Source organism: Mustelus asterias, unplaced genomic scaffold, assembly GCF_964213995.1.
Source record: "Mustelus asterias unplaced genomic scaffold, sMusAst1.hap1.1 HAP1_SCAFFOLD_259, whole genome shotgun sequence".
In the NCBI taxonomy this organism is placed as follows: Eukaryota; Metazoa; Chordata; class Chondrichthyes; order Carcharhiniformes; family Triakidae; genus Mustelus; species Mustelus asterias.
This window is the reverse complement of record NW_027590225.1, coordinates 256823-283278: the sequence shown is the minus strand read 5'-3', so window position 1 is coordinate 283278 and position 26456 is coordinate 256823. Positions and strand designations below refer to the sequence as shown.

The window sequence follows — 26456 nt, the reverse complement described above, 5'->3', positions numbered from 1 at the left end:
CCGGGAGCAGTGACTCCTTTCCCGGGAGCAGTGACTCCAGTCCCCGGGAGCAGTGACTCCTTTCCCGGGAGCAGTGACTCCTTTCCCGGGAGCAGTGACTCTAGTCCCCGGGAGCAGTGACTCCAGTCCCCGGGAGCAGTGACTCCTTTCCCGGGAGCAGTGACTCCAGTCCCCGGGAGCAGTGACTCCAGTCCCCGGGAGCAGTGACTCCAGTCCCCGGGAGCAGTGACTCCTTTCCCGGGAGCAGTGACTCCAGTCCCCGGGAGCAGTGACTCCTTTCCCGGGAGCAGTGACTCCAGTCCCCGGGAGCAGTGACTCCTTTCCCGGGAGCAGTGACTCCTTTCCCGGGAGCAGTGACTCTAGTCCCCGGGAGCAGTGACTCCAGTCCCCGGGAGCAGTGACTCCAGTCCCCGGGAGCAGTGACTCCAGTCCCCGGGACCAGTGACTCCAGTCTCCGGGAGCAGTGACTCCAGTCTCCGGGAGCAGTGACTCCAGTCCCCGGGAGCAGTGACTCCAGTCTCCGGGAGCAGTGACTCCAGTCCCCGGGACCAGTGACTCCAGTCTCCGGGAGCAGTGACTCCAGTCCCCGGGACCAGTGACTCCAGTCTCCGGGAGCAGTGACTCCAGTCTCCGGGAGCAGTGACTCCAGTCCCCGGGAGCAGTGACTCCAGTCCCCGGGAGCAGTGACTCCAGTCCCCGGGAGCAGTGACTCCTTTCCCGGGAGCAGTGACTCCAGTCCCCGGGAGCAGTGACTCCAGTCCCCGGGAGCAGTGACTCCAGTCCCCGGGAGCAGTGACTCCAGTCCCCGGGAGCAGTGACTCCTTTCCCGGGAGCAGTGACTCCAGTCCCCGGGAGCAGTGACTCCTTTCCCGGGAGCAGTGACTCCAGTCCCCGGGAGCAGTGACTCCTTTCCCGGGAGCAGTGACTCCAGTCCCCGGGAGCAGTGACTCCTTTCCCGGGAGCAGTGACTCTAGTCCCCGGGAGCAGTGACTCCTTTCCCGGGAGCAGTGACTCCAGTCCCCGGGAGCAGTGACTCCTTTCCCGGGAGCAGTGACTCCAGTCCCCGGGAGCAGTGACTCCTTTCCCGGGAGCAGTGACTCCAGTCCCCGGGAGCAGTGACTCCAGTCCCCGGGAGCAGTGACTCCTTTCCCGGGAGCAGTGACTCCAGTCCCCGGGAGCAGTGACTCCTTTCCCGGGAGCAGTGACTCCAGTCCCCGGGAGCAGTGACTCCTTTCCCGGGAGCAGTGACTCCAGTCCCCGGGAGCAGTGACTCCTTTCCCGGGAGCAGTGACTCTAGTCCCCGGGAGCAGTGACTCCTTTCCCGGGAGCAGTGACTCCAGTCCCCGGGAGCAGTGACTCCTTTCCCGGGAGCAGTGACTCCAGTCCCCGGGAGCAGTGACTCCTTTGCCGGGAGCAGTGACTCCAGTCCCCGGGAGCAGTGACTCCTTTCCCGGGAGCAGTGACTCCTTTCCCGGGAGCAGTGACTCCAGTCCCCGGGAGCAGTGACTCCTTTCCCGGGAGCAGTGACTCCAGTCCCTGGGAGCAGTGACTCCAGTCCCCGGGAGCAGTGACTCCTTTCCCGGGAGCAGTGACTCCAGTCCCCGGGAGCAGTGACTCCTTTCCCGGGAACAGTGACTCCAGTCCCCGGAGCAGTGACTCCTTTCCCGGGAGCAGTGACTCCAGTCCCCGGGAGCAGTGACTCCTTTCCCGGGAGCAGTGACTCCTTTCCCGGGAGCAGTGACTCCTTTCCCGGGAGCAGTGACTCCAGTCCCCGGGAGCAGTGACTCCAGTCCCCGGGAGCAGTGACTCCAGTCCCCGGGAGCAGTGACCCCAGTCCCCGGGAGCAGTGACTCCTTTCCCGGGAGCAGTGACTCCAGTCCCCGGGAGCAGTGACTCCTTTCCCGGGAGCAGTGACTCCTTTCCCAGGAGCAGTGACTCCAGTCCCCGGGAGCAGTGACTCCAGTCCCCGGGAGCAGTGACTCCTTTCCCGGGAGCAGTGACTCCTTTCCCGGGAGCAGTGACTCCAGTTCCCGGGAGCAGTGACTCCTAGCCCGGGAGCAGTGACTCCAGTCCCCGGGAGCAGTGACTCCTTTCCCGGGAGCAGTGACTCCAGTCCCCGGGAGCAGTGACTCCAGTCCCCGGGAGCAGTGACTCCAGTCCCCGGGAGCAGTGGCTCCTTTCCCGGGAGCAGTGACTCCTTTCCCGGGAGCAGTGACTCCAGTCCCCGGGAGCAGTGACTCCAGTCCCCGGGAGCAGTGACTCCTTCCCGGGAGCAGTGACTCCAGTCCCCGGGAGCAGTGACTCCTTTCCCGGGAGCAGTGACTCCTTTCCCGGGAGCAGTGACTCCTTTCCCGGGAGCAGTGACTCCAGTCCCCGGGAGCAGTGACTCCAGTTCCCGGGAGCAGTGACTCCAGTTCCCGGGAGCAGTGACTCCAGTCCCCGGGAGCAGTGACTCCAGTCCCCGGGAGCAGTGACTCCTTTCCCGGGAGCAGTGACTCCAGTCCCCGGGAGCAGTGACTCCTTTCCCGGGAGCAGTGACTCCTTTCCCGGGAGCAGTGACTCCAGTCCCCGGGAGCAGTGACTCCAGTCCCCGGGAGCAGTGACTCCAGTCCCCGGGAGCAGTGACTCCTTTCCCGGGAGCAGTGACTCCAGTCCCCGGGAGCAGTGACTCCAGTCCCCGGGAGCAGTGACTCCATTCCCGGGAGCAGTGACTCCTTTCCCGGGAGCAGTGACTCCATTCCCGGGAGCAGTGACTCCTTTCCCGGGAGCAGTGACTCCAGTCCCCGGGAGCAGTGACTCCTTTCCCGGGAGCAGTGACTCCAGTCCCCGGGAGCAGTGACTCCAGTCCCCGGGAGCAGTGACTCCAGTCCCCGGGAGCAGTGACTCCATTCCCGGGAGCAGTGACTCCTTTCCCGGGAGCAGTGACTCCAGTCCCCGGGAGCAGTGACTCCAGTCCCCGGGAGCAGTGACTCCAGTCCCCGGGAGCAGTGACTCCTTTCCCGGGAGCAGTGACTCCAGTCCCCGGGAGCAGTGACTCCAGTCCCCGGGAGCAGTGACTCCAGTCCCCGGGAGCAGTGACTCCTTTCCCGGGAGCAGTGACTCCAGTCCCCGGGAGCAGTGACTCCAGTTCCCGGGAGCAGTGACTCCAGTCCCCGGGAGCAGTGACTCCAGTCCCCGGGAGCAGTGACTCCTTCCCGGGAGCAGTGACTCCAGTCCCCGGGAGCAGTGACTCCAGTCCCCGGGAGCAGTGACTCCAGTCCCCGGGAGCAGTGACTCCTTTCCCGGGAGCAGTGACTCCTTTCCCGGGAGCAGTGACTCCTTTCCCGGGAGCAGTGACTCCTTTCCCGGGAGCAGTGACTCCAGTCCCCGGGAGCAGTGACTCCAGTCCCCGGGAGCAGTGACTCCTTCCCGGGAGCAGTGACTCCAGTCCCCGGGAGCAGTGACTCCTTTCCCGGGAGCAGTGACTCCAGTCCCCGGGAGCAGTGACTCCAGTCCCCGGGAGCAGTGTCTCCTTTCCCGGGAGCAGTGACTCCAGTCCCCGGGAGCAGTGACTCCAGTCCCCGGGAGCAGTGCCTCCAGTCCCCGGGAGCAGTGACTCCTTTCCCGGGAGCAGTGACTCCAGTCCCCGGGAGCAGTGACTCCTTTCCCGGGAGCAGTGACTCCAGTCCCCGGGAGCAGTGACTCCAGTCCCCGGGAGCAGTGACTCCTTTCCCGGGAGCAGTGACTCCAGTCCCCGGGAGCAGTGACTCCAGTCCCCGGGAGCAGTGACTCCTTTCCCGGGAACAGTGACTCCAGTCCCCGGGAGCAGTGACTCCAGTCCCCGGGAGCAGTGACTCCTTTCCCGGGAGCAGTGACTCCTTTCCCGGGAGCAGTGACTCCAGTCCCCGGGAGCAGTGACTCCTTTCCCGGGAGCAGTGACTCCATTCCCGGGAGCAGTGACTCCTTTCCCGGGAGCAGTGACTCCTTTCCCGGGAGCAGTGACTCCAGTCCCCGGGAGCAATGACTCCAGTCCCCGGGAGCAGTGACTCCTTTCCCGGGAGCAGTGACTCCAGTCCCCGGGAGCAGTGACTCCTTTCCCGGGAGCAGTGACTCCTTTCCCGGGAGCAGTGACTCCTTTCCCGGGAGCAGTGACTCCAGTCTCCGGGAGCAGTGACTCCAGTCCCCGGGAGCAGTGACTCCAGTCCCCGGGAGCAGTGACTCCTTTCCCGGGAGCAGTGACTCCTTTCCTGGGAGCAGTGACTCCAGTCCCTGGGAGCAGTGACTCCTTTCCCGGGAGCAGTGACTCCATTCCCGGGAGCAGTGACTCCTTTCCCGGGAGCAGTGACTCCTTTCCCGGGAGCAGTGACTCCTTTCCCGGGAGCAGTGACTCCAGTCCCCGGGAGCAGTGACTCCTTTCCCGGGAGCAGTGACTCCAGTCCCCGGGAGCAGTGACCCCTTTCCCGGGAGCAGTGACTCCAGTCCCCGGGAGCAGTGACTCCAGTCCCCGGGAGCAGTGACTCCAGTCCCCGGGAGCAGTGACTCCTTTCCCGGGAGCAGTGACTCCAGTCCCCGGGAGCAGTGACTCCTTTCCCGGGAGCAGTGACTCCTTTCCCGGGAGCAGTGACTCCTGTCCCCGGGAGCAGTGACTCCAGTCCCCGGGAGCAGTGACTCCTTTCCCGGGAGCAGTGATTCCAGTCCCCGGGACCAGTGACTCCTTTCCCGGGAGCAGTGACTCCTTTCCCGGGAGCAGTGACTCCAGTCCCCGGGAGCAGTGACCCCTTTCCCGGGAGCAGTGACTCCAGTCCCCGGGAGCAGTGACTCCAGTCCCCGGGAGCAGTGACTCCAGTCCCCGGGAGCAGTGACTCCTTTCCCGGGAGCAGTGACTCCAGTCCCCGGGAGCAGTGACTCCTTTCCCGGGAGCAGTGATTCCAGTCCCCGGGACCAGTGACTCCTTTCCCGGGAGCAGTGACTCCTTTCCCGGGTTCAGTGTCTCCAGTCCCCGGGAGCAGTGACTCCTTTCCCGGGAGCAGTGACTCCAGTCCCCGGGAGCAGTGACTCCAGTCCCCGGGAGCAGTGACTCCTTTCCCGGGAGCAGTGACTCCAGTCCCTGGGAGCAGTGACTCCAGTCCCTGGGAGCAGTGACTCCAGTCCCCGGGAGCAGTGACTCCAGTCCCCGGGAGCAGTGACTCCAGTCCCCGGGAGCAGTGACTCCTTTCCCGGGAGCAGTGACTCCTTTCCCGGGAGCAGTGACTCCAGTCCCTGGGAGCAGTGACTCCAGTCCCTGGGAGCAGTGACTCCAGTCCCCGGGAGCAGTGACTCCTTTCCCGGGAGCAGTGACTCCTTTCCCGGGAGCAGTGACTCCAGTCCCTGGGAGCAGTGACTCCTTTCCCGGGAGCAGTGACTCCATTCCCGGGAGCAGTGACTCCTTTCCCGGGAGCAGTGACTCCTTTCCCGGGAGCAGTGACTCCTTTCCCGGGAGCAGTGACTCCAGTCCCCGGGAGCAGTGACTCCTTTCCCGGGAGCAGTGACTCCAGTCCCCGGGAGCAGTGACCCCTTTCCCGGGAGCAGTGACTCCAGTCCCCGGGAGCAGTGACTCCAGTCCCCGGGAGCAGTGACTCCAGTCCCCGGGAGCAGTGACTCCTTTCCCGGGAGCAGTGACTCCAGTCCCCGGGAGCAGTGACTCCTTTCCCGGGAGCAGTGACTCCTTTCCCGGGAGCAGTGACTCCTGTCCCCGGGAGCAGTGACTCCAGTCCCCGGGAGCAGTGACTCCTTTCCCGGGAGCAGTGATTCCAGTCCCCGGGACCAGTGACTCCTTTCCCGGGAGCAGTGACTCCTTTCCCGGGAGCAGTGACTCCAGTCCCCGGGAGCAGTGACCCCTTTCCCGGGAGCAGTGACTCCAGTCCCCGGGAGCAGTGACTCCAGTCCCCGGGAGCAGTGACTCCAGTCCCCGGGAGCAGTGACTCCTTTCCCGGGAGCAGTGACTCCAGTCCCCGGGAGCAGTGACTCCTTTCCCGGGAGCAGTGACTCCTTTCCCGGGAGCAGTGACTCCTGTCCCCGGGAGCAGTGACTCCAGTCCCCGGGAGCAGTGACTCCTTTCCCGGGAGCAGTGATTCCAGTCCCCGGGACCAGTGACTCCTTTCCCGGGAGCAGTGACTCCTTTCCCGGGTTCAGTGTCTCCAGTCCCCGGGAGCAGTGACTCCTTTCCCGGGAGCAGTGACTCCAGTCCCCGGGAGCAGTGACTCCAGTCCCCGGGAGCAGTGACTCCTTTCCCGGGAGCAGTGACTCCAGTCCCCGGGAGCAGTGACTCCTTTCCCGGGAGCAGTGACTCCTTTCCCGGGAGCAGTGACTCCAGTCCCCGGGAGCAGTGACTCCAGTCCCCGGGAGCAGTGACTCCTTTCCCGGGAGCAGTGACTCCAGTCCCCGGGAGCAGTGACTCCTTTCCCGGGAGCAGTGACTCCAGTCCCCGGGAGCAGTGACTCCTTTCCCGGGAGCAGTGACTCCAGTCCCCGGGAGCAGTGACTCCAGTCCCCGGGAGCAGTGACTCCAGTCCCCGGGAGCAGTGACTCCTTTCCCGGGAGCAGTGACTCCATTCCCGGGAGCAGTGACTCCTTTCCCGGGAGCAGTGACTCCAGTCCCCGGGAGCAGTGACTCCTTTCCCGGGAGCAGTGACTCCAGTCCCCGGGAGCAGTGACTCCAGTCCCCGGGAGCAGTGACTCCTTTCCCGGGAGCAGTGACTCCAGTCCCCGGGAGCAGTGACTCCAGTCCCCGGGAGCAGTGACTCCAGTCCCCGGGAGCAGTGACTCCTTTCCCGGGAGCAGTGACTCCTTTCCCGGGAGCAGTGACTCCAGTCCCCGGGAGCAGTGACTCCAGTCCCCGGGAGCAGTGACTCCAGTCCCCGGGAGCAGTGACTCCTTTCCCGGGAGCAGTGACTCCTTTCCCGGGAGCAGTGACTCCTTTCCCGGGAGCAGTGACTCCAGTCCCCGGGAGCAGTGACTCCTTTCCGGGGAGCAGTGACTCCAGTCCCCGGGAGCAGTGACTCCAGTTCCCGGGAGCAGTGACTCCAGTTCCCGGGAGCAGTGACTCCTTTCCCGGGAGCAGTGACTCCAGTCCCCGGGGGCAGTGACTCCAGTTCCCGGGAGCAGTGACTCCAGTCCCCGGGAGCAGTGACTCCTTTCCCGGGAGCAGTGACTCCTTTCCCGGGAGCAGTGACTCCAGTCCCCGGGAGCAGTGACTCCTTTCCCGGGAGCAGTGACTCCTTTCCCGGGAGCAGTGACTCCAGTCCAAGGGAGCAGTGACTCCAGTCCCCGGGAGCAGTGACTCCAGTCCCCGGGAGCAGTGACTCCTTTCCCGGGAGCAGTGACTCCAGTCCCCGGGAGCAGTGACTCCTTTCCCGGGAGCAGTGACTCCTTTCCCGGGAGCAGTGACTCCAGTCCCCGGGAGCAGTGACTCCTTTCCCGGGAGCAGTGACTCCAGTCCCCGGGAGCAGTGACTCCTTTCCCGGGAGCAGTGACTCCTTTCCCGGGAGCAGTGACTCCAGTCCCCGGGAGCAGTGACTCCTTTCCCGGGAGCAGTGACTCCAGTCCCCGGGAGCAGTGACTCCAGTCCCCGGGAGCAGTGACTCCTTTCCCGGGAGCAGTGTCTCCAGTCCCCGGGAGCAGTGACTCCTTTCCCGGGAGCAGTGACTCCAGTCCCCGGGAGCAGTGACTCCTTTCCCGGGAGCAGTGACTCCTTTCCCGGGAGCAGTGACTCCAGTCCCCGGGAGCAGTGTCTCCAGTCCCCGGGAGCAGTGACTCCTTTCCCGGGAGCAGTGACTCCAGTCCCCGGGAGCAGTGACTCCAGTCCCCGGGAGCAGTGACTCCTTTCCCGGGAGCAGTGACTCCTTTCCCGGGGAGCAGTGACTCCAGTTCCCGGGAGCAGTGACTCCAGTCCCCGGGAGCAGTGACTCCAGTCCCCGGGAGCAGTGACTCTTTTCCCGGGAGCAGTGACTCCAGTCCCCGGGAGCAGTGACTCCTTTCCCGGGAGCAGTGACTCCAGTCCCCGGGAGCAGTGACTCCTTTCCCGGGAGCAGTGACTCCAGTCCCCGGGAGCAGTGACTCCAGTCCCCGGGAGCAGTGACTCCAGTCCCCGGGAGCAGTGACTCCTTTCCCGGGAGCAGTGACTCCAGTCCCCGGGAGCAGTGACTCCAGTCCCCGGGAGCAGTGACTCCATTCCCGGGAGCAGTGACTCCTTTCCCGGGAGCAGTGACTCCAGTTCCCGGGAGCAGTGACTCCAGTCCCCGGGAGCAGTGACTCCATTCCCGGGAGCAGTGACTCCTTTCCCGGGAGCAGTGACTCCAGTCCCCGGGAGCAGTGACTCCAGTCCCCGGGAGCAGTGACTCCAGTCCCCGGGAGCAGTGACTCCTTTCCCGGGAGCAGTGACTCCTTTCCCGGGAGCAATGACTCCAGTCCCCGGGAGCAGTGACTCCAGTCCCCGGGAGCAGTGACTCCAGTCCCCGGGAGCAGTGACTCCTTTCCCGGGAGCAGTGACTCCAGTCCCCGGGAGCAGTGACTCCAGTCCCCGGGAGCAGTGACTCCAGTCCCCGGGAGCAGTGACTCCAGTTCCCGGGAGCAGTGACTCCAGTCCCCGGGAGCAGTGACTCCAGTCCCCGGGAGCAGTGACTCCTTTCCCGGGAGCAGTGACTCCAGTCCCCGGGAGCAGTGACTCCTTTCCCGGGAGCAGTGACTCCAGTCCCCGGGAGCAGTGACTCCAGTCCCCGGGAGCAGTGACTCCAGTCCCCGGGAGCAGTGACTCCAGTCCCCGGGAGCAGTGACTCCTTTCCCGGGAGCAGTGACTCCAGTCCCCGGGAGCAGTGACTCCAGTTCCCGGGAGCAGTGACTCCTTTCCCGGGAGCAGTGACTCCTTTCCCGGGAGCAGTGACTCCAGTCCCCGGGAGCATTGACTCCTTTCCCGGGAGCAGTGACTCCATTCCCAGGAGCAGTGACTCCAGTCCCCGGGAGCAGTGACTCCTTTCCCGGGAGCAGTGACTCCATTCCCGGGAGCAGTGACTCCTTTCCCGGGAGCAGTGACTCCAGTCCCCGGGAGCAGTGACTCCAGTTCCCGGGAGCAGTGACTCCTTTCCCGGGAGCAGTGACTCCAGTCCCCGGGAGCAGTGACTCCAGTCCCCGGGAGCAGTGACTCCAGTTCCCGGGAGCAGTGACTCCTTTCCCGGGAGCAGTGACTCCAGTCCCCGGGAGCAGTGACTCCTTTCCCGGGAGCAGTGGCTCCAGTCCCCGGGAGCAGTGACTCCATTCCCGGGAGCAGTGACTCCTTTCCGGGAGCAGTGACTCCTTTCCCGGGAGCAGTGACTCCAGTCCCCGGGAGCAGTGATTCCAGTCCCCGGGAGCAGTGACTCCAGTCCCCGGGAGCAGTGACTCCTTTCCCGGGAGCAGTGACTCCTTTCCCGGGAGCAGTGACTCCAGTCCCCGGGAGCAGTGACTCCTTTCCCGGGAGCAGTGACTCCATTCCCGGGAGCAATGACTCCTTTCCCGGGAGCAGTGACTCCTTTCCCGGGAGCAGTGACTCCAGTCCCCGGGAGCAGTGACTCCAGTCCCCGGGAGCAGTGACTCCAGTCCCCGGGAGCAGTGACTCCTTTCCCGGGAGCAGTGACTCCAGTCCCCGGGAGCAGTGACTCCAGTCCCCGGGAGCAGTGACTCCAGTCCCCGGGAGCAGTGACTCCTTTCCCGGGAGCAGTGACTCCAGTCCCCGGGAGCAGTGACTCCTTTCCCGGGAGCAGTGACTCCAGTCCCCGGGAGCAGTGACTCCTTTCCCGGGAGCAGTGACTCCTTTCCCGGGAGCAGTGACTCCAGTCCCCGGGAGCAGTGACTCCTTTCCCGGGAGCAGTGACTCCTTTCCCGGGAGCAGTGACTCCAGTCCCCGGGAGCAGTGACTCCAGTCCCCGGGAGCAGTGACTCCTTTCCCGGGAGCAGTGACTCCTTTCCCGGGAGCAGTGACTCCTTTCCCGGGAGCAGTGACTCCAGTCCCCGGGAGCAGTGACTCCAGTCCCCGGGAGCAGTGACTCCTTTCCCGGGAGCAGTGACTCCATTCCCGGGAGCAGTGACTCCTTTCCCGGGAGCAGTGACTCCTTTCCCGGGAGCAGTGACTCCAGTCCCCGGGAGCAGTGACTCCTTTCCCGGGAGCAGAGACTCCAGTCCCCGGGAGCAGTGACCCCTTTCCCGGGAGCAGTGACTCCAGTCCCCGGGAGCAGTGACTCCAGTCCCCGGGAGCAGTGACTCCAGTCCCCGGGAGCAGTGACTCCAGTCCCCGGGAGCAGTGACCCCTTTCCCGGGAGCAGTGACTCCAGTCCCCGGGAGCAGTGACTCCAGTCCCCGGGAGCAGTGACTCCAGTCCCCGGGAGCAGTGACTCCAGTCCCCGGGAGCAGTGACTCCAGTTCCCGGGAGCAGTGACTCCTTTCCCGGGAGCAGTGACTCCAGTCCCCGGGAGCAGTGACTCCAGTCCCCGGGAGCAGTGACTCCAGTTCCCGGGAGCAGTGACTCCTTTCCCGGGAGCAGTGACTCCAGTCCCCGGGAGCAGTGACTCCTTTCCCGGGAGCAGTGGCTCCAGTCCCCGGGAGCAGTGACTCCATTCCCGGGAGCAGTGACTCCTTTCCGGGAGCAGTGACTCCTTTCCCGGGAGCAGTGACTCCAGTCCCCGGGAGCAGTGATTCCAGTCCCCGGGAGCAGTGACTCCAGTCCCCGGGAGCAGTGACTCCTTTCCCGGGAGCAGTGACTCCTTTCCCGGGAGCAGTGACTCCAGTCCCCGGGAGCAGTGACTCCTTTCCCGGGAGCAGTGACTCCATTCCCGGGAGCAGTGACTCCTTTCCCGGGAGCAGTGACTCCTTTCCCGGGAGCAGTGACTCCAGTCCCCGGGAGCAGTGACTCCAGTCCCCGGGAGCAGTGACTCCAGTCCCCGGGAGCAGTGACTCCTTTCCCGGGAGCAGTGACTCCAGTCCCCGGGAGCAGTGACTCCTTTCCCGGGAGCAGTGACTCCATTCCCGGGAGCAGTGACTCCTTTCCCGGGAGCAGTGACTCCTTTCCCGGGAGCAGTGACTCCAGTCCCCGGGAGCAGTGACTCCAGTCCCCGGGAGCAGTGACTCCAGTCCCCGGGAGCAGTGACTCCTTTCCCGGGAGCAGTGACTCCAGTCCCCGGGAGCAGTGACTCCTTTCCCGGGAGCAGTGACTCCAGTCCCCGGGAGCAGTGACTCCAGTCCCCGGGAGCAGTGACTCCAGTCCCCGGGAGCAGTGACTCCTTTCCCGGGAGCAGTGACTCCAGTCCCCGGGAGCAGTGACTCCTTTCCCGGGAGCAGTGACTCCATTCCCGGGAGCAGTGACTCCTTTCCCGGGAGCAGTGACTCCTTTCCCGGGAGCAGTGACTCCAGTCCCCGGGAGCAGTGACTCCAGTCCCCGGGAGCAGTGACTCCAGTCCCCGGGAGCAGTGACTCCTTTCCCGGGAGCAGTGACTCCAGTCCCCGGGAGCAGTGACTCCTTTCCCGGGAGCAGTGACTCCAGTCCCCGGGAGCAGTGACTCCTTTCCCGGGAGCAGTGACTCCTTTCCCGGGAGCAGTGACTCCAGTCCCCGGGAGCAGTGACTCCTTTCCCGGGAGCAGTGACTCCTTTCCCGGGAGCAGTGACTCCAGTCCCCAGGAGCAGTGACTCCAGTCCCCGGGAGCAGTGACTCCTTTCCCGGGAGCAGTGACTCCTTTCCCGGGAGCAGTGACTCCAGTCCCCGGGAGCAGTGACTCCAGTCCCCGGGAGCAGTGACTCCTTTCCCGGGAGCAGTGACTCCTTTCCCGGGAGCAGTGACTCCTTTCCCGGGAGCAGTGACTCCAGTCCCCGGGAGCAGTGACTCCAGTCCCCGGGAGCAGTGACTCCTTTCCCGGGAGCAGTGACTCCATTCCCGGGAGCAGTGACTCCTTTCCCGGGAGCAGTGACTCCTTTCCCGGGAGCAGTGACTCCAGTCCCCGGGAGCAGTGACTCCTTTCCCGGGAGCAGTGACTCCAGTCCCCGGGAGCAGTGACCCCTTTCCCGGGAGCAGTGACTCCAGTCCCCGGGAGCAGTGACTCCAGTCCCCGGGAGCAGTGACTCCAGTCCCCGGGAGCAGTGACTCCAGTCCCCGGGAGCAGTGACCCCTTTCCCGGGAGCAGTGACTCCAGTCCCCGGGAGCAGTGACTCCAGTCCCCGGGAGCAGTGACTCCAGTCCCCGGGAGTAGTGACTCCAGTCCCCGGGAGCAGTGACTCCAGTCCCCGGGAGCAGTGACCCCTTTCCCGGGAGCAGTGACTCCAGTCCCCGGGAGCAGTGACTCCAGTCCCCGGGAGCAGTGACTCCAGTCCCCGGGAGCAGTGACTCCAGTCCCCGGGAGCAGTGACTCCAGTCCCCGGGAGCAGTGACTCCAGTCCCCGGGAGCAGTGACCCCTTTCCCGGGAGCAGTGACTCCAGTCCCCGGGAGCAGTGACTCCAGTCCCCGGGAGCAGTGACTCCAGTCCCCGGGAGCAGTGACTCCAGTCCCCGGGAGCAGTGACTCCAGTCCCCGGGAGCAGTGACTCCTTTCCCGGGACCAGTGACTCCAGTCCCCGGGAGCAGTGACTCCAGTCCCCGGGAGCAGTGACTCCAGTCCCCGGGAGCAGTGACTCCTTTCCCGGGAGCAGTGACTCCTTTCCCGGGAGCAGTGACTCCTTTCCCGGGAGCAGTGACTCCTTTCCCGGGAGCAGTGACTCCTTTCCCGGGAGCAGTGACTCCAGTCCCCGGGAGCAGTGACTCCAGTCCCCGGGAGCAGTGACTCCTTTCCCGGGAGCAGTGACTCCTTTCCCGGGAGCAGTGACTCCTTTCCCGGGAGCAGTGACTCCTTTCCCGGGAGCAGTGACTCCAGTCCCCGGGAGCAGTGACTCCAGTCCCCGGGAGCAGTGACTCCTTTCCCGGGAGCAGTGACTCCAGTCCCCGGGAGCAGTGACTCCTTTCCCGGGAGCAGTGACTCCTTTCCCGGGAGCAGTGACTCCTGTCCCCGGGAGCAGTGACTCCAGTCTCCGGGAGCAGTGACTCCTTTCCCGGGAGCAGTGATTCCAGTCCCCGGGACCAGTGACTCCTTTCCCGGGAGCAGTGACTCCAGTCCCCGGGAGCAGTGACTCCAGTCCCCGGGAGCAGTGACTCCTTTCCCGGGAGCAGTGACTCCAGTCCCCGGGAGCAGTGACTCCTTTCCCGGGAGCAGTGACTCCTTTCCCGGGAGCAGTGACTCCAGTCCCCGGGAGCAGTGACTCCTTTCCCGGGAGCAGTGACTCCAGTCCCCGGGAGCAGTGACTCCTTTCCCGGGAGCAGTGACTCCTTTCCCGGGAGCAGTGACTCCAGTCCCCGGGAGCAGTGACTCCTTTCCCGGGAGCAGTGACTCCAGTCCCCGGGAGCAGTGACTCCAGTCCCCGGGAGCAGTGACTCCTTTCCCGGGAGCAGTGACTCCAGTCCCCGGGAGCAGTGACTCCTTTCCCGGGAGCAGTGACTCCTTTCCCGGGAGCAGTGACTCCTTTCCCGGGTTCAGTGTCTCCAGTCCCCGGGAGCAGTGACTCCTTTCCCGGGAGCAGTGACTCCAGTCCCCGGGAGCAGTGACTCCTTTCCCGGGAGCAGTGACTCCAGTCCCCGGGAGCAGTGACTCCTTTCCCGGGAGCAGTGACTCCTTTCCCGGGAGCAGTGACTCCAGTCCCCGGGAGCAGTGACTCCTTTCCCGGGAGCAGTGACTCCAGTCCCCGGGAGCAGTGACTCCAGTCCCCGGGAGCAGTGACTCCTTTCCCGGGAGCAGTGACTCCAGTCCCCGGGAGCAGTGACTCCAGTCCCCGGGAGCAGTGACTCCAGTCCCCGGGAGCAGTGACTCCTTTCCCGGGAGCAGTGACTCCTTTCCCGGGAGCAGTGACTCCTTTCCCGGGAGCAGTGACTCCAGTCCCCGGGAGCAGTGACTCCTTTCCGGGGAGCAGTGACTCCAGTCCCCGGGAGCAGTGACTCCGTTCCCGGGAGCAGTGACTCCAGTCCCCGGGAGCAGTGACTCCAGTCCCCGGGAGCAGTGACTCCAGTCCCCGGGAGCAGTGACTCCAGTCCCCGGGAGCAGTGACTCCAGTCCCCGGGAGCAGTGACTCCGTTCCCGGGAGCAGTGACTCCTTTCCCGGGAGCAGTGACTCCAGTCCCCGGGAGCAGTGACTCCGTTCCCGGGAGCAGTGACTCCCGGGTTAGGTTGATTGGCCATGCTAAAATTGCCCTTAGTGTCCTGGGATTAGTGGGTAAAATATGTAGGGATATGGGGGTAGGGCCTGGGTGGGATTGTGGTCGGTGCAGACTCGACGGGCCGAATGGCCTCTTTCTGTACTGTAGGGTTTCTATGATTTCTATGATTTCCCGGGAGCAGTGACTCCTTTCCCAGGAGCAGTGACTCCAGTCCCCGGGAGCAGTGACTCCTTTCCCGGGAGCAGTGACTCCAGTCCCCGGGAGCAGTGACTCCTTTCCCGGGAGCAGTGACTCCATTCCCGGGAGCAGTGACTCCTTTCCCGGGAGCAGTGACTCCAGTCCCCGGGAGCAGTGACTCCAGTTCCCGGGAGCAGTGACTCCTTTCCCGGGAGCAGTGACTCCTTTCCCGGGAGCAGTGACTCCAGTCCCCGGGAGCAGTGACTCCTTTCCCGGGAGCAGTGACTCCTTTCCCGGGAGCAGTGACTCCAGTCCCCGGGAGCAGTGACTCCAGTCCCCGGGAGCAGTGACTCCAGTCCCCGGGAGCAGTGACTCCAGTTCCCGGGAGCAGTGACTCCAGTCCCCGGGAGCAGTGACTCCTTTCCCGGGAGCAGTGACTCCTTTCCCGGGAGCAGTGACTCCAGTCCCTGGGAGCAGTGCCTCCAGTCCCCGGGAGCAGTGACTCCTTTCCCGGGAGCAGTGACTCCATTCCCGGGAGCAGTGACTCCTTTCCCGGGAGCAGTGACTCCTTTCCCGGGAGCAGTGACTCCTTTCCCGGGAGCAGTGACTCCTTTCCCGGGAGCAGTGACTCCAGTCCCTGGGTTCAGTGTCTCCTGTCCCCGGGAGCAGTGACTCCTTTCCCGGGAGCAGTGACTCCTTTCCTGGGGGCAGTGACTCCAGTCCCCGGGAGCAGTGACTCCTTTCCCGGGAGCAGTGACTCCTTTCCCGGGAGCAGTGACTCCTTTCCCGGGAGCAGTGACTCCTTTCCCGGGAGCAGTGACTCCTTTCCCGGGAGCAGTGACTCCAGTCCCCGGGAGCAGTGACTCCAGTCCCCGGGAGCAGTGACTCCAGTCCCCGGGAGCAGTGACTCCAGTCCCCGGGAGCAGTGACTCCTTTCCCGGGAGCAGTGACTCCAGTCCCCGGGAGCACTGACTCCTTTCCCGGGAGCAGTGACTCCTTTCCCGGGAGCAGTGACTCCAGTCCCCGGGAGCAGTGACTCCTTTCCCGGGAGCAGTGACTCCTTTCCCGGGAGCAGTGACTCCTTTCCCGGGAGCAGTGACTCCTTTCCCGGGAGCAGTGACTCCTTTCCCGGGAGCAGTGACTCCTTTCCCGGGAGCAGTGACTCCAGTCCCCGGGAGCAGTGACTCCAGTCCCCGGGAGCAGTGACTCCTTTCCCGGGAGCAGTGACTCCAGTCCCCGGGAGCACTGACTCCTTTCCCGGGAGCAGTGACTCCTTTCCCGGGAGCAGTGACTCCAGTCCCCGGGAGCACTGACTCCTTTCCCGGGAGCAGTGACTCCTTTCCCGGGAGCAGTGACTCCAGTCCCCGGGAGCAGTGACTCCTTTCCCGGGAGCAGTGACTCCTTTCCCGGGAGCAGTGACTCCAGTCCCCGGGAGCAGTGACTCCTTTCCGGGGAGCAGTGACTCCAGTCCCCGGGAGCAGTGACTCCGTTCCCGGGAGCAGTGACTCCAGTCCCCGGGAGCAGTGACTCCAGTCCCCGGGAGCAGTGACTCCAGTCCCCGGGAGCAGTGACTCCAGTCCCCGGGAGCAGTGACTCCAGTCCCCGGGAGCAGTGACTCCAGTCCCCGGGAGCAGTGACTCCAGTCCCCGGGAGCAGTGACTCCAGTCCCCGGGAGCAGTGACTCCTTTCCCGGGAGCAGTGACTCCAGTCCCCGGGAGCAGTGACTCCAGTCTCCGGGAGCAGTGACTCCAGTCCCCGGGAGCAGTGACTCCAGTCCCCGGGAGCAGTGACTCCTTTCCCGGGAGCAGTGACTCCAGTCCCCGGGAGCAGTGACTCCAGTCCCCGGGAGCAGTGACTCCAGTCCCCGGGAGCAGTGACTCCAGTCCCCGGGAGCAGTGACTCCGTTCCCGGGAGCAGTGACTCCCGGGTTAGGTTGATTGGCCATGCTAAAATTGCCCTTAGTGTCCTGGGATTAGTGGGTAAAATATGTAGGGATATGGGGGTAGGGCCTGGGTGGGATTGTGGTCGGTGCAGACTCGACGGGCCGAATGGCCTCTTTCTGTACTGTAGGGTTTCTATGATTTCTATGATTTCCCGGGAGCAGTGACTCCTTTCCCGGGAGCAGTGACTCCATTCCCGGGAGCAGTGACTCCTTTCCCGGGAGCAGTGACTCCAGTCCCCGGGAGCAGTGACTCCAGTTCCCGGGAGCAGTGACTCCTTTCCCGGGAGCAGTGACTCCTTTCCCGGGAGCAGTGACTCCAGTCCCCGGGAGCAGTGACTCCTTTCCCGGGAGCAGTGACTCCTTTCCCGGGAGCAGTGACTCCAGTCCCCGGGAGCAGTGACTCCAGTCCCCGGGAGCAGTGACTCCAGTCCCCGGGAGCAGTGACTCCCGGGTTAGGTTGATTGGCCATGCTAAAATTGCCCTTAGTGTCCTGGGATTAGTGGGTAAAATATGTAGGGATATGGGGGTAGGGCCTGGGTGGGATTGTGGTCGGTGCAGACTCGACGGGCCGAATGGCCTCTTTCTGTACTGTAGGGTTTCTATGATTTCTATGATTTCCCGGGAGCAGTGACTCCTTTCCCGGGAGCAGTGACTCCATTCCCGGGAGCAGTGACTCCTTTCCCGGGAGCAGTGACTCCAGTCCCCGGGAGCAGTGACTCCAGTTCCCGGGAGCAGTGACTCCTTTCCCGGGAGCAGTGACTCCTTTCCCGGGAGCAGTGACTCCAGTCCCCGGGAGCAGTGACTCCTTTCCCGGGAGCAGTGACTCCTTTCCCGGGAGCAGTGACTCCAGTCCCCGGGAGCAGTGACTCCAGTCCCCGGGAGCAGTGCCTCCAGTCCCCGGGAGCAGTGACTCCTTTCCCGGGAGCAGTGACTCCATTCCCGGGAGCAGTGACTCCTTTCCCGGGAGCAGTGACTCCTTTCCCGGGAGCAGTGACTCCTTTCCCGGGAGCAGTGACTCCTTTCCCGGGAGCAGTGACTCCAGTCCCCAGGAGCAGTGACTCCTTTCCCGGGAGCAGTGACTCCTTTCCCGGGAGCAGTGACTCCAGTCCCTGGGTTCAGTGTCTCCTGTCCCCGGGAGCAGTGACTCCTTTCCCGGGAGCAGTGACTCCTTTCCTGGGGGCAGTGACTCCAGTCCCCGGGAGCAGTGACTCCTTTCCCGGGAGCAGTGACTCCTTTCCCGGGAGCAGTGACTCCTTTCCCGGGAGCAGTGACTCCTTTCCCGGGAGCAGTGACTCCTTTCCCGGGAGCAGTGACTCCTTTCCCGGGAGCAGTGACTCCAGTCCCCGGGAGCAGTGACTCCAGTCCCCGGGAGCAGTGACTCCTTTCCCGGGAGCAGTGACTCCAGTCCCCGGGAGCACTGACTCCTTTCCCGGGAGCAGTGACTCCTTTCCCGGGAGCAGTGACTCCAGTCCCCGGGAGCAGTGACTCCTTTCCCGGGAGCAGTGACTCCTTTCCTGGGAGCAGTGACTCCTTTCCCGGGAGCAGTGACTCCTTTCCCGGGAGCAGTGACTCCTTTCCCGGGAGCAGTGACTCCAGTCCCCGGGAGCAGTGACTCCAGTCCCCGGGAGCAGTGACTCCTCTCCCGGGAGCAGTGACTCCAGTCCCCGGGAGCACTGACTCCTTTCCCGGGAGCAGTGACTCCTTTCCCGGGAGCAGTGACTCCAGTCCCCGGGAGCAGTGACTCCTTTCCCGGGAGCAGTGACTCCTTTCCCGGGAGCAGTGACTCCAGTCCCCGGGACCAGTGACTCCAGTCCCCGGGAGCAGTGACTCCAGTCCCCGGGACCAGTGACTCCAGTCCCCGGGACCAGTGACTCCAGTCCCCGGGAGCAGTGACTCCAGTCCCCGGGAGCAGTGACTCCAGTCCCCGGGAGCAGTGACTCCAGTCCCCGGGAGCCTTGACTCCAGTCCCCGGGAGCAGTGACTCCAGTCCCTGGGAGCAGTGACTCCTTTCCCGGGAGCAGTGACTCCAGTCCCCGGGAGCAGTGACTCCTTTCCCGGGAGCAGTGACTCCTTTCCCGGGTTCAGTGACTCCAGTCCCCGGGAGCCTTGACTCCTTTCCCGGGAGCAGTGACTCCAGTCCCCGGGAGCAGTGACTCCAGTCCCCGGGAGCAGTGACTCCTTTCCCGGGAGCAGTGACTCCAGTCCCCGGGAGCAGTGACTCCAGTCCCCGGGAGCAGTGACTCCTGTCCCCGGGAGCAGTGACTCCTTTCCCGGGAGCAGTGACTCCTTTCCCGGAGCAGTGACTCCTTTCCAGGGAGCAGTGACTCCTTTCTCGGGAGCAGTGACTCCTTTCCCGGGAGCAGTGACTCCTTTCCCGGGAGCAGTGACTCCAGTCCCCGGGAGCAGTGACTCCAGTCCCCGGGAGCAGTGACTCCTTTCCCGGGAGCAGTGACTCCTTTCCCGGGAGCAGTGACTCCAGTCCCCGGGAGCAGTGACTCCAGTCCCCGGGAGCAGTGACTCCTTTCCCGGGAGCAGTGACTCCAGTCCCCGGGACCAGTGACTTCAGTCCCCGGGAGCAGTGACTCCAGTCCCCGGGAGCAGTGACTCCTTTCCCGGGAGCAGTGACTCCTTTCCCGGGAGCAGTGACTCCAGTCCCCGGGAGCAGTGACTCCTTTCCCGGGAGCAGTGACTCCAGTCCCCGGGACCAGTGACTTCAGTCCCCGGGAGCAGTGACTCCAGTTCCCGGGAGCAGTGACTCCTTTCCCGGGAGCAGTGACTCCAGTCCCCGGGAGCAGTGACTCCAGTCCCCGGGAGCAGTGACTCCAGTCCCCGGGAGCAGTGACTCCAGTCCCCGGGAGCAGTGACTCCAGTTCCCGGGAGCAGTGACTCCAGTCCCCGGGAGCAGTGACTCCTTTCCCGGGAGCAGTGACTCCAGTCCCCGGGAGCAGTGACTCCAGTCCCCGGGAGCAGTGACTCCAGTCCCCGGGAGCAGTGACTCCAGTCCCCGGGAGCAGTGACTCCAGTTCCCGGGAGCAGTGACTCCAGTCCCCGGGAGCAGTGACTCCAGTTCCCGGGAGCAGTGACTCCAGTCCCCGGGAGCAGTGACTCCAGTCCCCGGGAGCAGTGACTCCAGTTCCCGGGAGCAGTGACTCCAGTCCCCGGGAGCAGTGACTCCAGTCCCCGGGAGCAGTGACTCCAGTCCCCGGGAGCAGTGACTCCAGTCCCCGGGAGCAGTGACTCCAGTCCCCGGGAGCAGTGACTCCTTTCCCGGGAGCAGTGACTCCAGTCCCCGGGACCAGTGACTTCAGTCCCCGGGAGCAGTGACTCCAGTCCCCGGGAGCAGTGACTCCAGTCCCCGGGAGCAGTGACTCCAGTCCCCGGGAGCAGTGACTCCTTTCCCGGGAGCAGTGACTCCAGTCCCCGGGAGCAGTGACTCCAGTTCCCGGGAGCAGTGACTCCAGTCCCCGGGAGCAGTGACTCCAGTTCCCGGGAGCAGTGACTCCAGTCCCCGGGAGCAGTGACTCCAGTCCCCGGGAGCAGTGACTCCAGTTCCCGGGAGCAGTGACTCCAGTCCCCGGGAGCAGTGACTCCAGTCCCCGGGAGCAGTGACTCCAGTCCCCGGGAGCAGTGACTCCAGTCCCCGCGAGCAGTGACTCCAGTCCCCGGGAGCAGTGACTCCTTTCCCGGGAGCAGTGACTCCAGTCCCCGGGACCAGTGACTTCAGTCCCCGGGAGCAGTGACTCCAGTTCCCGGGAGCAGTGACTCCTTTCCCGGGAGCAGTGACTCCAGTCCCCGGGAGCAGTGACTCCAGTCCCCGGGAGCAGTGACTCCTTTCCCGGGAGCAGTGACTCCAGTCCCCGGGACCAGTGACTCCAGTCCCCGGGAGCAGTGACTCCAGTCCCCGGGAGCAGTGACTCCAGTTCCCGGGAGCAGTGACTCCAGTCCCCGGGAGCAGTGACTCCAGTTCCCGGGAGCAGTGACTCCAGTCCCCGGGAGCAGTGACTCCAGTCCCCGGGAGCAGTGACTCCAGTTCCCGGGAGCAGTGACTCCAGTCCCCGGGAGCAGTGACTCCAGTCCCCGGGAGCAGTGACTCCAGTCCCCGGGAGCAGTGACTCCAGTCCCCGGGAGCAGTGACTCCAGTCCCCGGGAGCAGTGACTCCTCTCCCGGGAGCAGTGACTCCAGTCCCCGGGAGCAGTGACTCCTCTCCCGGGAGCAGTGACTCCAGTCCCCGGGAGCAGTGACTCCAGTCCCCGGGAGCAGTGACTCCTTTCCCGGGAGCAGTGACTCCAGTCCCCGGGAGCAGTGACTCCAGTCCCCGGGAGCAGTGTCTCCTTTCCCGGGAGCAGTGACTCCAGTCCCCGGGAGCAGTGACTCCAGTCCCCGGGAGCAGTGACTCCTTTCCCGGGAGCAGTGACTCCAGTCCCCGGGAGCAGTGACTCCAGTCCCCGGTGTTAGTTTTAGGTCTTCTAGCTCTCTTAACTTTGAAATGATCACTCTTTTAGATTCAGAATGCTGGAGCTGTATTAAGTGCGATGATACTGTGTCAATGATATATTTCGTTTTTCAGTCGAGCGTTTACGGTCAGTGTTGTCTTTCGCAAAGCAGTCAGTTTGTCTGGAAGGAATGCAGCAGCTGCTGGAAAGCAGGATAATTACTTATTTAAACACTGTCGTGTTTACTTAGAATGAAGCTACTTGTGTTTTGTTTATAAATGAGGAAGGGTCTGTGGGGTATTTCCTTTTGATGGAAAATGGATTTAGGTATACAGGATCATGTGATGTAGTTCATTGGAAGTGCTAGGTTTGCAGCAGATTTTTTCTGTGTTGTTGCTGGAGAGGGCTGTTTAAAGGTCGATGTGGACAAGCTGCTCTCTCTGGCTCTGAAATGTCTCTGCAGCTTCTCTCTGGAACCTTCATACTGTTACCCAAGTTAAAGCAAGTCCTTCCATTGACTCTGTCTACACTTCCCGCTGCCGTGGATAAGCAACCAGCATAATTAAGGACCCCACGCACCCCGGACATTCTCTCTTCCACCTTCTTCCTTTGGGAAAAAGGTGCAAAAGTCTGAGGTCACGTACCAACCGATTCAAGAACAGCTTCTTCCCTGCTGCTGTCAGACTTTTGAATGGACCTACCTCGCATCAAGTTGATCTTTCTCTACACTCCAGCTATGACTGTAACACTACATTCTGCACTCTCTCCTTTCCTTCTCTATGAATGGTATACTTTGTCTGTAGAGTGCGCAAGAAACAATACTTTTCACTGCACGCTAATACCTGTGACAATAATGATAAATCCAATCAAATCAAATCAAAGTATGCCCAAGTTTGCTAACTGTATTCAAAGTGAAGTTTAAGTCTATGGAAAGCCTGTTGCTTCCTTCGAATTGAAATAGTAATAATTTAAAAATTAAGAGATGCTTCTTTTCATTTTTAAAGATTGTTCAACAATTAAGAGTTAAACTGTTTCATTTTGTTAGAGTTATACTTAAACTGGGTTATGAATAAAGCTTGCTTTGATAAAAGATCCCTAATATGTCAGTGGAATCACTACTGGGGCGAAGCAGCCTTTCCTCATAAATTCATCCTCATGACAATTAGTTCCTAACTCTTTACAAATAATGTAACAACTTCTATATCGATATAACTATGGCAGCCACTAACTTTTTTGATTTATATTTCATCAAAGATTAAGAATCAACTTTTACAATTAAACTGAACACCTTTAGAATCTTTTATAACTTGTTTTCTTTTCTGAAAATGTGACTCATGGTCTTGTTTAGGTGGATGGATGTTGTGTTATTCATGGCTCTCAGTGCTGAGTTGGCACACTGCACAAATGGGGCAGTGTGTGTGCTGCTCCTGGTATTGCAGCAATCGGCTTGATATTACTAGCATTGTGTCGCTTGCTGGTGATGCTATTGATGTTATCTTGCTGGTTACTTACGTTTTTAATGATCGTTTCTGCTCCCTTGTTTGCTTACTGCTTTCAGCCTCAAAGATCAAGTAAGCTTACACTGACACTGTAATGAAGGTGCTTAGAAAATTCCCCTAATCGTCACACTCCGGTGCCTGTTTGGATATACTGAGAGAGAATTTAACATAGCTAATGCATCTAACCAACCCGTCTTTTGGACTGTGGGAAGAAACCGGAGCACTCGGAGGAAACCCAAGCAGACACGGGGAGAACATGCAGAATCCGCACAGACAGTGATCCAAGCCGCAAATTGAACCCAGGTCCCTGGCGCTGTGAAAGAGCAGTGATAACCACTGTGCCACCCTTACGCAGGTGACTGAAGGCTACGCTGGCACACTGAAGGTGGGGTTGAACCTCACTGCCGATATCTGCCCTTGTTAACACTAGGCTCTCAAAGTATGGAAAGTGGTCCACTTATCCAAGGTCTTGTCATAGATTTTGGTTACCTGGGGACATTGCTGTGAGTTGAGGACAGGATGGTAGAGGACCTTCGTCTTATGGATGTTTTATGTAAGGCCCATATGGCTTGGTGAAGGTCTTGGCCTCTGATCTGCACAGACATAAGCATTGTCTGATACTGTAGTTCAATGACAGAGGAAGAAGCGACCTTTGATCTGGCCTGAAGTTGTGCAGACTCCTCTTTGTTCTGAGTTCAGCTCCACTCCAGCAGGGAGCTTGCTGAGATGGAGTGCGGCTCCAACAACACGCCAGAAGCTTGACACCATCCAGGACAAAGCAGCCGTTTGATTGGCATTCCATGCACAAACATTCATTCCATCCACCACCGACGACCGGTGGCAGCAGTGTGTACCATCTACAAGATGCTTTGCAACAACTCACCAAGGCTCCTGAGGCACCATCTTCCAAACCCACTACCATTGAGAAAGACAAGGGCAGCAGACACATGGAAACACCACCACCTGGAATTTTCCCTTAAAGGCACTCACCATCTGACTTGGAAATATATCACCGCTCTTTCACTATCACTGGATCTAATCCTGAAACTCCTTCCTGAACAGTACTGTGGGTGTACCTACACCATATTGACCCGAGTGGTTCAAGGAGGCAGCTCGCCACCACCTTCTCAAGGACAATTAGGGATGGGAAATTAATGCTGGTCTCGCCGGTAACACCCACAACCCATAAATGAACAAAGAAATGTAAAATCTTGCTCATAAATTCTACTTAATTGATAAATGGTAGTTGTTCATAACTTGTCAGATTATGCACAACGGAGGACCCGAATGTTAGAAATTAATAATTCAGAACTTTGTGGTTTTAATTAATAGGGTTTTATGTCTTGAAACCCTGAAATCTTACAACATACCATCAGTTTCTTCCACTTCGTTCCACACTGCTTCATCATCGCCTCCTTTACAGCTTTATTTCGATGCAGCATGCAAAACTGTTTATTTTTTTCATCAGCTTCCATCTGATGATCCTCCATCTATTTGAAGGAATTGATATTTGAAAGAAAAATAATTCAATTCTGCTCTCCATGCTTAGAATATGAATAATTTTAAATGATTCTCTAATATCTACTTACAGATTTTTTAATTTCTTCATCAGAGAATCTATGCTCCCTGAAATAGAATACATCAGTATCAGGATGTTAATCATAGAAATCATAGAAACCCTACAGTACAGAAAGAGGCCATTTGGCCCATCGAGTCTGCGCCGACCACAATCCCACACAGGCCCTACCCCCATATCCCTACATATTTACCCACTAATCCCTCTAACCTACGCATCTCAGGACACTAAGGGGCAATTTCAGCATGGCCAATCAACTAACCCGCACATCTTTGGATAATGTGTCTGACATATTAACTAGTTAGATGGAGGCTACTTTCAACTGAGTGTGGAGGTTGTGAAGGTAATCCTACTTGAGAAGATTGAGCCACATATCTAGCCTGATCATTCTATGCAGTGCTGAAGAAGTGCTGCCCTGTCAGTATTACCTTTCAGACAAGGTGCTCCACCCAATTCCCATGCACTCACTCAGGTGAATGCAAAATATTCTATGACACCATTTGAAGAAGCATACAGTTGTTATCCCCAGAGACCTAACCAGTACTTAATTGCCAAGCAGCACTAAAACAGATTGAGTTGTAACTTCCAAGCTTCCAGGACAGTGTATCTGAGGGATTATTCCAAAAATGATCTGGAGACCTTTCTCCAAACGCCCCTGGGGTAAAGATTACATGGTGTTATGATGTGGCAGGCGGTAAATGCTGGACTGCCCAAATCCAAAAGAGATACTTGGACAAACTATCACAATCATTTTGGGTTTGTATTTTATAATGAGAAGTGGTGGTGGGGGAGGGGAGGGGGGTGGTGGGGGAGGGTGGGGGGCGGGGGGTGGAATTTTCCCAGAAAACTCAAGCGGAGGCCATGTAGCAGGCTCTGTGCTGGGCACCTCGACCTCTGCGCATCTCTGGCTGCTGGATTTCCAGCGCCATCAACTCCATGCCAGAAATTGGCGTAGAGCTGTATAAATTATGCTAATACTGATTTGAATGTGAATGAGTGTCTCCACCTCCCCGCCAGGAGCGTTTCACTCCAGGAGGGTTTGCAATAGCTCCCCACATAGCTCTCCACTAGCGGGGAGCTGGCGGCCCCACCCCACTGCAGTGAAGGCGGTAGGGAGGGTGCTCCCTCAGCACTGCCAGCCTGGAAGTGTCAGCCTGGCCCCTGGCACTGCCAAGGGCAAAGTGGCAATGGGCACCTTGGCACTGTCCACCAGGCATCAGGCAGTGCCAAGTGGGCAGGGTCAGAGAGGGGCGGGGCCTACTGGGGGGAAATCGGTGGGAATGTGGAGTTCTGCTACCACTCTGCACTTGAGCTTGGTGACAGAGGATGGGAGTCCAGCGATTGGGGCATGGGGGGGATGTCGCGTGGCTAGTGATGGGGAGTTGTGGGGCTGGCCAGCGATTGGGAGGCCAGCATGTGGGGCTACTGCGCATGCGCCAATCTCAACCTCTCCAGCAGGAATAGGCCCTGCATCCTAATTTTGAATGATATCCACGTGAGTGCACTCTGCAGTGCACAGAGTGTGGAAGATTCATTTTGAAACTCCCACTCAAAAAAACAGCAGGATTTACTTCAGTTTTTATGCGAAATCGACACTTTGAATTTTTGTGGGAGAATCCTACCCGTAAGCGTACCCAAGTCAGGAATAAGAAATCCAATAGAATCATAGAGTCCCTACAGTGCAGAAGGAGCCATTCGCCCCATCGAGCCTGCACCGACAACAACTCCACCCAGGCTCTATCCCTGTAACCCCATGTATTTACCATGCTAATCCCCCTGACACTGAGGGGCAATTTAGTGTGGCCAATCAACCTAACCAGTACATCAATACCACTTTTGGGGATTTAAATATAAAATTTTTAAAATTCTGAACAAAAGAAACAAGAACTTAACCACACAAGATTACATTCACATTGTTAAAATTAGTCTTATGCTCATTTCCCCAAAAGATTTCTATTTAGTTAGCCTCACAAATAAACACCCTTTTTTCAAGCAACAGTCCCAACAGATACTTAATCTATAACAATCCTAGTAATATTACCCCAAGAAAGCCACTTTTGCGACAGAGTAGATATTTCACAGGGCTTCTCTTTCCCTCTCTCTCAACAGTGGAAATCCAAGACGTTAAACAAAACCCGGCCTTCTGGAACAGACATTGCTCCAGGGTTTCTGGCGATGGCCCATTTTGCATCTTTCCAGTTCTCTGTCAGCACAGCACATTGCTGGTTCTTACATAGCCCTTCTTCCAACATAGCTTTCAATCTGTCTTTAAATATGTTTTTTTTCATCTTTAAACCCATTGTTCTTATCCGTCTTTGTAAATTACCTTTCCCAGAATATAAATATATTGCATGTTTTCCTAATGGCCACTACGTTTGAGTAAAATAAATTTAATAACTTTGCTTTATTCATTTATGACCTTTGCCAGTTGTAAATCCCATTTTCATTTCTCTTTGAAATTCAACAGGCAAATTCTCACTTATCTCCTAATGCAAATTTCTACTCATGCTGTATTTACGAGTAATCCATCTTAGCCTCTCCACTTCAAATGGCAGCCATTTTACATGTGGCCCATTTAGTGATTAAAACCTTGCAGCTTAACTGTGTTCAGCTTAA

The 26456-nt window shown here is 60.2% G+C and overlaps 1 protein-coding gene across 5 annotated transcripts in view; it reads right to left on the bottom strand.

Annotated features, from left to right (window-relative positions):
* The window catches only part of LOC144485980 (nuclear GTPase SLIP-GC-like), a 228496-nt gene that overhangs the window by 66815 nt on the left and 135225 nt on the right, over nt 1-26456 (bottom strand). For all 5 annotated transcript variants that reach the window (XM_078204074.1, XM_078204076.1, XM_078204077.1 and 2 more), the window contains 2 exons: nt 23854-23890; nt 23635-23754 (listed from right to left, as the gene is read on the bottom strand). In XM_078204074.1, the coding sequence (XP_078060200.1) occupies nt 23635-23754; nt 23854-23890 (157 nt within the window). The remainder of the gene's footprint in view (nt 1-23634; nt 23755-23853; nt 23891-26456) is intronic.